The sequence below is a fragment of the Vipera ursinii genome (genome assembly GCF_947247035.1).
Source record: "Vipera ursinii genome assembly, chromosome: 1".
Taxonomy (NCBI): Eukaryota; Metazoa; Chordata; class Lepidosauria; order Squamata; family Viperidae; genus Vipera; species Vipera ursinii.
Window position 1 is genome coordinate 29,092,792 of NC_139512.1, and position 12,726 is coordinate 29,105,517.

General features: G+C 37.7%; 1 protein-coding gene across 13 annotated transcripts in view; it reads left to right on the top strand.

Annotated features, from left to right (window-relative positions):
- SYNE2 (spectrin repeat containing nuclear envelope protein 2) overlaps nt 1-12,726 on the top strand; it is a 244,648-nt gene that overhangs the window by 161,425 nt on the left and 70,497 nt on the right. For 11 of the 13 annotated variants that reach the window (XM_083350942.1, XM_083350953.1, XM_083350952.1 and 8 more), the window contains 8 exons: nt 1,834-1,946; nt 2,704-2,839; nt 3,634-3,762; nt 4,487-4,639; nt 6,198-6,419; nt 7,032-7,133; nt 8,450-8,569; nt 9,635-9,835. In XM_083350942.1, coding sequence (XP_083207068.1) covers nt 1,834-1,946; nt 2,704-2,839; nt 3,634-3,762; nt 4,487-4,639; nt 6,198-6,419; nt 7,032-7,133; nt 8,450-8,569; nt 9,635-9,835 — 1,176 coding nt within the window. The remainder of the gene's footprint in view (nt 1-1,833; nt 1,947-2,703; nt 2,840-3,633; nt 3,763-4,486; nt 4,640-6,197; nt 6,420-7,031; nt 7,134-8,449; nt 8,570-9,634; nt 9,836-12,726) is intronic. The other 2 variants (XM_083350951.1, XM_083350943.1) reach the window with 2 other exon arrangements.

Below are 12,726 nucleotides of genomic sequence, written 5' to 3' on the forward strand. Positions count from 1 at the left end.
TGTTGATTTCTCAGTGGTTTTTCATACTATCAGTCACTGTGCCCCTCTGGACACACTTGAGAGATTGGGAGCCAGTAGATCATTTTATGATGGTTCCATTCATTCCTTTAAGATTGCTTCCAGTCAATGTTGGCTGGTAGGGCCTTCATAGGCCCTCTGTGGGGTATTGCAGGGCTTAATCATCTCTCTTGCCTTGTTTAACAACATGCTAGGAGAGGTATCATCTCTGATTCAATCCTACCAGAGTGGCTGAGAGTATTTGAACCACCCAGATCTGAGGATAGTTCATGTTTGGCTTTGGATGAGGTGGCACTTTCCTATTCAAGGATGGTGCACAATTTGGGTTCTTCCTAGACTCACAGCTCCTGCTTAATGAGCACATGGCAGCTGTGGCCAGGAAAGTATTTGTACAGCTTCATCTGGTGTGCCAGTTATATCCTTTCCTAGACCTGAGGGCCCTTCAGACTAGTCACCTAGTCACAGCTCCACTATTGCAATGCTTTGTATATGAGGCTGCTCTTGAAAACTACTTGGCTGTGGTGTTGTTGTTAGTTAGACTCATTATTTGTTCTTGTTCCTTATTTCTTTTGTCTTCATAACTTTATTAAATTGTGTTTTTTATTTTGCTTGGTTTTATTAGTCAGTTTGAAGTTGGGCAGTGACTGAACTGAACAAATTGAAATTGAATACGTTGATAATATTTTGTAAAGCTTAAGTTTAAAAAGTTAATAAGAACAGAAAGGCTACTGTATTAACCTTCCTAAATGCTATCCTTTTTATTGAAGAATTAGGGACAACAAAGAGTTTCTTTCCTGGGTTTACTTGAGGATGAAGATTCAATAATTTCTTTCCAATTATCCTAGTTTGGCTCGCTTCCTTGAAAAAAGCACACAACCTCCTTATGAGCATTGTTTTCCTCTTTTTTAAGCAGATGAATATTGCATGATGAAAGTGAAATGTAAATGTCTCTCTTTATGTTCTATTTCTGCTCTTGAAAAAGACTTCACACAAAAGCTTGTTGGTTGTGGACTTCAGCTATACTGAATTTATTTTGTACCTCAAGCCAACATTCAGGGAGAAGGAATTGTCCTATTGTCTTTTATGATCTAACCTCTGGTCCCTGGCACAGCACCTTGGAAGCAAGCCAGTTAGAACAGGCTCAAGAATAATACAAATTGGGTGATGGGCAGAGGGCAGAAGGCAGATTTTAACCAAGCAATATGTTTGTTTAACGCTGGTTATCTCATAGGATAAAACTAGCCATCTGTTAAAACAGAAGCTTAAGCTGGTTGCTGAACTGAGGAAGTAGTGCACAACTAGATGTTTTAACTGTCTTACTGGTGTACGTGTATTATATTTTGTAAGCCACCTAGAGTCTTCTAGGATAGACAGCCATACCAAATTGAATAAATTTAATTACATAATGTGGTGGGATTAATCCTCTAGGGCAGGAGTGTCAAACTGGCGGCCCATGGGCCACATGCGTCACGTGCAGGCCACGCCTACCCCAGCTCCACAAAGGAAAAAAAACCATCACGATATGTCGCGAGACGCGATCGAGTTTGACACGAGTGCTCTAGGGCCACCTCCTTTCCTTAGCTCTTCTGGGATGAAATAAGAAAACCTCACTTTCAGTTTCTTGCAATTTGGTCTTCTGAATGTTGATGTCAGAAAAGCCATAAATAATAAATCAACATCTGAATTTGCAGTTTTCCAATTTGATTCTTAGAGCATCTTGCAATTGTATGATGAAATGGTGTAAAGCATATTTGTTGGCAAACTCCTACTTCTTGCATTTCAGTTTTCCTAAGTTTGTTTTTATTTCTCCTGAAGGAACTGCTGCTAAAGCTGTCTGAGCAAAACAATCTCATTGGCTTCCTAGAAGTGTACATGGAGAAAATCCAGCCTCACCCTAGGCCCAATACAGTTCTGGAACTACAAACAAGGTATAGTTGACAACACCTAGCCCCTTTGGCTGATCTCAAAAACTAAGCATGATTGGACCTTGTTAATAGTTGACTGGGAGGCCATTAGGGAATCCCAAGTCTGCAGACAAAATTAAAAAGTTTAAAAATATCTTGCAAGAAGACAGTGCCTTCCATGCTATTGCTGAGAAAATATCACCATAGGCAAGCTCAATTCAAGTGAATCAAATATAATATAGAGCAGAGTGGGCTGAAAGAGGAGATAGTTAAAACTTTTTTTTTACTTTTTATCTCTTCATTATTACAAAGATAAGTAACCAACTATCCTCCAGTTATTTGGATTTCACTTCCTGTTAGACCTAACCAGTGTAGCCATTGATAAAGGGCTGAAAGAATTTTACTCCAAAATATCTGTAGGAACTAAAGTTTTCTATCCTGCATTTAATAAACTTATATTAGAATCATAATGGCTTCTGCTCATAGCAACATCTGCTACTTTCTTTTTTCCCAACTACAGTAATAAACTGACAGCCTATGTGATAGCATAATACGTCATAATATAATCTTAGCATATTGCTGGGAAAATGGCGGGAACCTGAAATTGCATTTTTCAGTGGCAATCATATAAACCCCACTTCTTCATTTCATCTCTGTATCTGTATTAGAAGCAGGATGCTGGTATAGTTATTTCTTTGGTATGATCCTGGATTTATGTTCTGCACATTCTTATATTGCCTTTGCTTCACTATATTTGTGGACTAATAATGGGTATATCTAGGAATGAGACAGTCAGCTCAGGAAATGAGCCTCTTGGATTGACTCCAAAGGACCAAACGGGTGATAAGTGGCAATACTTACAAGAAGAACTGCTACTCAAGAAGAATGCTCCTCACTGTCAATTGGAAGAACTTCAGGTTAGTATATAACCTTTATTCTTACTCTCTTGCAGGTCAAAAATATACAAAGCACCACATAGGCATCTACAGGTGTTAAATGCAAATGTAATGGAGCCATACAGGTATTGTCCCATATGGCAACAATATAGGTGACAACCACAATCCATCTATGTACTACAGCATACTTTTTATGAATGCAACCGATGCCAGAGTTTCTATTGTCAGAAGATTTAAAGCCTGCTGTTTGAGTGGATCTACCATTCCAGAATATGACAATAATCTAGCTTTAAATTATACTTGTTTTTATTTTTTTGAAATAACATTATACAGTAATCTTGACTTATCACCACAGTTGGGGACCAGAATTGCTGTTGTTAAGCAACTACAGTTGTTAAGTGAATCATTCATGATTTTATGACTTGTTTTGCCACAATTATTAAAAGAATGACTGCAGTTGTTAAATGAATCACATGGTTGCTAAGCAAATCCAGCTTTCCCCATTGATTTTGTTTGTTGGAAGCTGGCTCGGAAAGTCACAAATGATGATCACATGATCCCTGGATGCTGCAACTAAGTACATACCAAAGGTCCAAAATTTCAGCATGTGAGAACAAGAAAGACATAGGTCACATGTGTAAGGTCAGGTCAGACATCACTTTATAAAGTGCCATTATAACTTCAAATGGTCACTAAACAAATGGTCGAGGACTACCTGTGTGTGTGTGTGTGGAGAAATCCGATACTACCTGTATATCACCATGGGTTTAACCTGGTGTACTTGTCTAAACATGTTTTATTTTTCCAAATATTAGATATCTACCAAAATAAATATTCTGCCCCTGGGTGCTACATCAAGTGTGAGAACTCCAACCATTGAGGAGCTAAAAACATACACAGTGCAGCTTGACAACCTAACCCAGGAAGCTTCTACTCAAATACAGGTACTAAAGGCATTTCTCTGAGTTAAATAAGTAGCCACCAGGGTGGTTGCATAGGATTCCAGTTTTAGCATCATGAAATATCTACTCTCAATCCAGTTAAAAGTAAAGGCTTCCCTTGTCTAGTCATGTCCAACTCTAGGGGGGCAGTGCTCATCTCTGTTTCTTACCGAGGGAGCCATCCCCATAAAATGACTGTATCATAAAGCAATTTGGAATAAGCAGTCAATATTTTCCAGACTCATAACTTTGTTCTAAAAAATGGTTCTCTTCTGCATATGTTTGCAGTGTAAATATTAAACAACGGACTTCAGGCCAGGATTTTGGAAAGTTCAATTTCTCATTTAAGGGTGAAAAGTTTTGGATGTAGTAATAGGACTGCTTTTATGTAACTATGAATAAAATACAGATTCCATGTCTCTGTACATCAGATCCTCCCAGAGATCACTTTCAAGTTACTTGTAATGGCCAACATACAGGGCCTTTCTTTACATCTTCACATTTTTGATTATCAGTTAGTGGAGGCAGCATTGAGATAGAAGGACAAATGATCAATCTAATTTGCCATAAACTTCCTCCTGTTTTCTTAATGGATAGAAATAATAAGCCACAGATATATCTTCTGCAATACCGGTTTAAATATATTTACACTGGTTCATACGCTTCTTCCAAATAAACAGGAAGACCATGAGAGGGAATTGAAAATATGTATCTTCCCATTTTCTAGGAAAATGAAACAGGAGAAAATGCATTCAGTCTGGATGGGAAACTCTTTGAGTTGTTTCTGGCAATCAGCCGCTGCCTGAACAATATGGAGCAGATGTTGGGCACCTGTGTACTCTCCAGTGAAGAAGCTCCTGTACAGCAAGTGCTTTATGAGGTCAGTACAAATGGAAAAATCGATGATTTCATGAGGCCCAAAGCATTGTATGTTTTATATTTATATTTTTTGCATATGGTGGCATTAGATGTAGATCTTTCCTGAGAATGCCAGCATTTATTTATTATTGGCAGCTTTAAAATCTTGGACTTCAACAGCCAGAATTCCTTAGCCAGCCATGCTGGCTGGAGAATTCTGAAGTTGAACTCCACAAATCTTAAAAGTTTAACAAAGTTTGGATATTTAAAAAGAGGAAATGCAAATTTTTAGCCACTAAAATTGTACAGATATGATTTAAAAATTGGAGAACATCTCAGAACATCTCAGAAGTTTAAAATGGGGATCAGTTTTCATTTTAATACCATCTAATTTATATTTATGGAACTAATAGGATTGGATTGAAATATAATTATTCTTCCAATTATGCATTTCTTTGAATTTGTTGATGCAGTTCTTGGCTCATGAAGCAGTGGGTGAGAAGCAGCAATTTTTCTTGGTTTCCTCCATAGCCATCTGCTCAGATTGACTCCCAAGTATTGGAATGAATGTGATGAAGTGTACATTTCTTTCCAAACAAAAGTGGACACCCACACTCTGGGGGGTCTTTGCTGCTGCTTTCATGGGCCATGGGATGTGTGCAAATGACACAATTGTATTTTCAGAGGATATCAAGCTGAAATTCTTCATGATTTGGGTTGTGGCAATAAGGTTTTCAATTTTATAATAGTTTAAGCCTAGCAAAGGTTTAATGCACATGGTTTAGGACTTTTATGATACTGAAAATCTGTCAGTTGACCTGGACTATCTACTCCAGCTTCACAGCATGCAAAATTATTGTAGTATCTGAACTACAATAGGTTTATACAATTTTAGTTCTATTTACATGTTCCTCCTTGTTTTCAAAGGGCAAAAAAGTAGGAGAAATCAGGATATTGTAGAGATAAACACCAAAAAAATTGACTAGTTGTTTTTCTATTTGAAGCAGAAAATGCTCAAGCAGCTAATAGAATTTACAAACAAAAAACTAGTATAGAAAGTTAAAAATACATTAACTGCAAATTGATACTAAATATGCTTAGTATCTTGAAATCCTGGTGAAAGAAATGCATCATTCTAAACATTGAGGAAGCAGGGTTAAACACAATTTTGTGTTCCATAGCTAAGGGGCAGTGCAGGAGAAGGCCATTTCCTGTTTCAGAAAAATGAGTTTCTAACTATCAAGTTATATACAAAAGAGCTACTCTTGTGTATGTTAACAACCATACAGTTTATAACAATTGCTCTTTTAGATATTAAACTCAGTTACTGAGGACTTTAATGTATACACCACTACCTTAAACTTTACCTGGTAAACATCTGGCAATCAGTGCAGATCCCTGTAGCCTATTTGCAACTTCAAGAACATGTCAATGATGTCCAAGGAGAACACCATGGAATATTTTCTCCAGAGGGTGAGAGATATATGAAAGTCTCATGCTAATATTGAAACTTCTCTCTTGAAAGAAACGAATGTTGATGGTTTCTAGAAAAACCTTATTTACTCGCCTATCTTACCTAGAATCTGTTTCAGACTCTCTCTGCAGAACTACAGAAGCTGTATACAGATATTGGTGATAAAAAGGACGATCTTCTGAAGTCCATCACCTCTGCGGGTGGAAATTCTGAGAGATTCTCCCAGTGTTTCAGTAACTTGCAAGCATGGCTCCAATTGACCCAAACAGCTGCTGCTTCTAGAAGCGAGTCTATGAAAACTGAAATGGACCATTACATCAATTATCAGGTATCACAGGGTTAAGTTTTCATTTCAATCTTTAAAATCTATTAATGTGGGTGCTCACCAAAAAACATGCTTCATCCTTTTCCAATTGAAATGCTAGTGATCTCACATCAATTCACATGTGATCAAATTTACAGAAAACTCTAATCTCTAGCCTCCAATTATTACATAGAGTTTTGCAACCTAGATATAGTAGTCCTGTTTTACAGTCATAAGCATAATCTTTGTATTGTAGTCTTGCATGGACATCCCACAGGAGCACAATTTCCTACATACAGTATGCATTCAGGTATATGCATTACTCACATAAAGCTTCTACCCACAAAGAAGTTTATCTGAGATAAGACCCATGCTTGCAAACTTTACAGATGATTTAATCTTTGATCTTCATAATGAGAAGCAATTTATGATTACAAAACTGAAATACACTGAGAGTGTAATTCTAATACTCTCCACTTATAAAAAAAAATCTCTCTTTTTCTCCACCTCTCCAAATGAATATACATAAAGAATGATACTGATTAAACAAGCCATTTGAATTGCAGTTTCATTATCTCTTAATTTTGCATAATGCATTTCTGGATTTACATTGATTTTTTTTGTTTCTTGTCACAGAATGAAATCAGGCACTTGTATGATGCATTGATTGAGAAAAAATCCTCATTGCAGCAGTTTTTCAGTGAAATGAGTGGGCACAATATTTCTAAGCAATTCCAGGTAATTAAATGAGACATGAAAATTAGGTGTAATTAAGTACCCAGCATTTTAACTAAATTCTTCTATTTTGCTTTTGATTTCCCCCAAATCAAATATTGTTTCTAACTGTGAATTATTTGTATATTTATTTATTACTAAATGTTTGTCTTACTTCTGTCAGTAATCTTTAATGGTGCTAATTAATGTTATTTACAGCTAACTGATTTGCTAGTTTATAACACATTTCCATTATGCTTATGGAATTGCTGAAGATATCTAATTGGATATTAGATAGTCTATTAAATAAAGTATATCATATTAACTTGGTACTTGGCTTTTTAAGTTTTTAAATTTGGATTTAAGTTGCTACATCTGTAAAAAAAATGTTGAGCAATCTTAAAATGTCAGTGAATGCTAAAATCCTCACCCCTAAAAAGTTACCTATCGCCCTGTGTTTCACTGCCAGAGCCTATGTGAAGGTATAATTGCTTATTTACTGTAGCTTTCCCAATATTAATGTATGCTGACATAGAATCAGATCAGGCATATAATATCTTCTTTCTTTAGAATTTCCAGTAAAATATATCTAAAACTTAATCTTACATTATTATTTTCTGCATTTGCCTGCCATCCCTTCTATATTATTTACTACCAGGGTATATGCAACTTGTATTTCATGTTACAGAAGAGAAAGGGAATCTAATGTCATTTTTTTCCTATGCTGTAAAATCTAGTTTACCCCAAATTTTCATTAGAACGATAAAGAGGTTTCAAGTTTTTAAGCTACAATTGACAGTTTCTGATAATCAAGTCAGATGACTAGTGCCAATAATATTATAGTCATGAGAAAGATGATCTATTCTAAGCATTCTTGGAGGTATTGCAAAGTCTGCAGAAGTGCAAAAAATTAAGGGAAAACCCTAAGTGGCTATTAATTTATCTCCCACCCAACAATTCACAGAAAATTGAGTACATTCATTGGTCACAAAGTGTTGTGATTGTTTGGAAGAATAAACTTGACTATTTTAGAAGAGAACACAATTAGCTACAATGTCAAGTAACTGCATTCTGTACTGTAACACTTATTTGCAGGTCTCATTTGTAAATCATTGTTATAATGTTCCATGAGATAAACAAATCCTAACTCCAATTATGCCAATTTGTTTGGAATGTACATTTTTTTTAGTTAGACCAGTCACTTTTTCTATTTAACAAGTGGTTTTATTCTGTTATTTTATAAATACATATGAAAATTGCCAGATATTTCCTCTGCCTCAGAAATATCAATATTATTAAAAAGACTAGCCTAATTCTGAATAATTTTATATCTCATTCAGCAGGCAGATGTCTTTGAATTGGAACTGCAAAATTTTGAGACACAGGCAGCTAAACTAAGAGATCATGGAGAAAGAGTTCAGTTGCCAGTTGCCATAACCCATGATGTGTACAAACTAGAGGTAAACATGCTGAATGGATGGAATAGATGAAAACTAGTCAAGGAGAGAAGCAACCTAGAACTAACTAATTTCGTGACAGAACAATTAATCTGGAACAACCTGCCTCCAGAAGTTGTGAATGCATGGAAGCTTTTAAGAAGAGATTGGACAACCATTTGTTTGAAATGGTATAGGATTTCCTGCCTGAGCAGGGGGTTGGACTAGAAGACCTCCAAGGCCCTTCCAACTCTGTTATTCTGAATAACAAATGGATATACAAACTGAACAAAATGAAATGTAACTCATCCCAGCATTTTGAGATTGAGGTTTAATTGGGGGCAAAGACAAGGGCATAAAATAGAATTACTAGAAATGAGGATGAGGAAATATATGATAGCATATAGAACAGCATATAGAAGTTGGCAACTTCCTTCTACTCAGGGCCAGAGGCCATGCCACTGCCAGCATTTCCAAAGGACTTATTTCTCTTCCTCCATTGAGGTGACTGATAAATGGTCACCCAAAGAGACACCATGTGCTTTGTCTCTCTCATGTGCCAGATAAACATATATTTTGGGGGGATCTTGGCCTAGATGATTTTGGGTAGCAGCAATGTCTGTCCCATGAGCCATAGATTGCTGCCTCTGAATTAGAATGTAAAATATAGCAGCTTTTCTCAGAAAGCAAATAACTAATGGGTCTATTTAAACTCTGGGGTGATCTAATTAATTGATTATTTTGGAGGCAAATCAGCCAGTTCAGTGAGGCCCAGATGGACATTGTAATTTGATGGGAAGATATAATATAGATACATAAATATAGCCCTGCATCAAGAGAAGAATGAATTTGGAAATATGTTTGGCTTAGCCAATCAAAAGTTGTAGATTTTATAATGTATATTTGTCAAAATATGCAGTTAAACTCTGATTTCTGGTCAGCCTTATAGCATAAAAAACGTATTCTAGAAGGGTAATAATATTAGTACTTTGCAGTATCTTGAAGACTATTGATTTATGATGCCATAAATTTCTCTGTATTACAACTGTCTCATAAATTATACTAAACAGAATTTCATTTAATTTCTAGGAGGTGTTGGATGACCTCTGGGCATTCCTAAGGGTCAAACAGAAGGAGCTAAGTTCTTCATTCATTAATGAACAGCAGTATGAATCTTTGTTACAAGGCTCTGTAGAGCTCATAGATCTTGGGAAAAGGAAACTTGCTCGTGTTTCAAAGCTGAAAATTACCAGTCGGTCTGATTTAGAGTTACACTTACAAAATCATAAGGTATAGACCCTCTGCTTAAAATTACACTTAAAGATATTTTTCAATACCAGGAAATCACTGATGGATTTCTATGATATGTTCACAAAACACACAGTGAATAAACTACAAAATGGCTTAATGTGATTTTATTAATTTAAAAGTTATATAGTCATCCACATTATAACAAATTCTGGTTGACTCCCAGTCCTCTCATCCTGCTAATATTCTAACTGATTTCCCACCACAAACTATAGTTTTAGCCTACTCTAGCATAGAGTGAACCTAGCCAGTAAAATCATGGCAAGAGTGAGATTCATGTTCAATTTGTCATATGTTCAGGCATGCATGCATACATGCATTGATTCATTTATTGATTAGAAGGAGATGGCTTCACTCCAGAGCAACAGTCAGTGATTCTTGTGTCAAGTGGCATTACATTAGCTCTTGCAGTACTACCATTCATATGAATGTAAAATAATAAATTGCATTTAACTATCAAAATAGGATCTCTGCCTGGGGGAGGATTGCTAGTTTATCTCATCTTGAGGTGAAGGGTACAACAGATGTATTGAAAGTAAGCTGGCATTGCTTAGATGACATTGCTTAGGGAGAAAAGCAGAAAATATTATGCTTATTTTTCACTCAGAGCTTTTAATGTAATCTTATCATAAATGAGCAGAGGTATTTTATAGGGAGAAGAGGGGTTGTTGCTGTTATGTGTAATCATATAACATCTATCCTGGGCTATAATTACTCTGCTGGAAATAAAATATAGCCTTGGTAATGAATATGAAAATTTATAGACTGCCCAGGAGAAAGTTTGAATAAACATGAGTTGATTCCTACTTAATTTTGTTGACTGTAAATGTAGGGGAAACAGTTACTTTTATTTTGCATCAAATTAAGAAGGCTGTAATTGTTCGCATGTTGCATATGGAAATACCTCCTATTTAAAATATTAAGAGAAGTATAGTTTAATTACTTTACTAAATAATTATGTTTGGGATCCAAAGAGATTTTTTCATATATATAGCAGTGTTTCTCCAGAATTTTTAGAATTAAGTGTTTGATGGGAAGGAAATCCTCCAAATTTCATTTTGGATTCAATTATGTAAAGAAATCAAGCTCTTTAAAAAGATGAGAAATAACTTGCTTTGTTCCAAATTAGATTTTAAATTCAGCTGTGTTACTCGAATAATAATCAGTTGTAGCATAATGTCCAATGCTTCTACCAATATGTCCTCCACTCTTATCCAGATGCCCTGACCAATTTATCCTTCAGTTTCTGTGTCCATTTTCTTCTGAGTATATGCCAATGAGTAGGATAAGGGAAGCAGGGTATATGAAGCAGGAAACGGCCATATAAAGATGAATAATAAAATAAATTAACATAATTTTAGCATTGAGTTAAATCTCAGTAGTTTTGGAAAAGGGATCCAAAAAGACCTCTTTTAAGGAGATAGCATAGGTCTTCCCACTTTCCCTGGATTTGGGTTTTTTGCATCTTCAGTCTCAGATACAGTATAACTACAAGCCCAACGATCAGTTGTCTATTTGCTTAGAGAATGGCCAATAACTTAGATATTGTGTAATATTTAACATGTAAAGAATATTGGTATTCTTGCTTGAGTTGTAACAAATACTATTATTTACCATTTTGCCATTTTAATGGTATTAAAATATAGGTCTCTGTGCATTTGTTATATTTGCTGTTGGTAAAAGTTTAAAAGAATGCAAGAGGATGGGTTTCTGTATTATTGAAACATCCAGAGCAGGTGCATATAGTGTGCTACACCAGCCACGGGCTCAGGGCAGGGGTGGTGGGGTGGCGGTGGTTGTCCGGGAGACTTTATGCCTGCGGGAGACCACCATTGTCCAGATGGCCGGGAGTGAGTCCCTCCTCCTGAGATGTGGCCCTGGAGCTCAGTTTGGGCTTGTTGCTCACATACCTGGTGCCCAGCTGTGTGGCAACAGCCCTGCCCGAGCTGCTCGACATCCTCTCAGGGTTGGCGGTGGAGTTCTCCAGGCTTATAGTTCTGGGTGACTTCAACCTGCCCTCACTGGGAGGGCCGTCTGAGTTAGCTCGGGAGTTCATAGCTTCATGACAGCCATGGGCCTGACCCAAGTAATTCAGGGCCCGACTCATGTGGGGGGTCACACTCTCGACCTGGTGTTCCTGTCTGGACAGTGTTTGGATGATCTGGGAGGGAGTTCACCAACCATTGTCCCCCTGTCATGGTCAGATCATCATCTCCTGCGGCTGGTCTTCCGTTACGCCACCCCCCACCGCTGGGCTGCGGAACCGACCAGGTGGTTCCGCCCCAGGCGCCTAATGGACCCGGAATGGTTCCAGATGGCGCTTGGTTCTATACCCATCGCCCTCACCCACAGCCCAGTCGATGCCTTGGTGGATGCCTGGGAAAGGGTGGCCGCCAGGGCACTTGACTGTGTTGTACCCTTGCAACCTCTGACCAAGCGCAGATCCCGCTGGGCTCCATGGTTTTCTGCAGAGCTCCGGGAGATGAAGCGTCGGAGACGGGGTGTAGAGAGCGGTTGGAGGTCCAGCCGATCCGAATCTGACCGATTGCAGTTAAGAACCTTTATAAGGTCTTATCTTGCGGCGATGAGGACAGTGAAGTCTAATTACTTCGCTGCCCTCATTGCGTCCGCAGATAATTGCCCGGCTGCCCTGTTTAGGGTGACTCGCTGCCTCCTTAACCAGGAGGTGAGGGAGGATCCCTTACAGGGACGGGCCGAGGAGTTTAGTCATCATCTGACTGACAAAATTCCTCCGGGCCGGTCTGGACTCTGACTGGGTGGAGTCTGATGTGGAGGAATCGGGCGGTCTTGAGCATGTTATCTGGACTGAGTTTGATCCTGTTTCCCCTGATGATGTGGACAGGATCATGGGA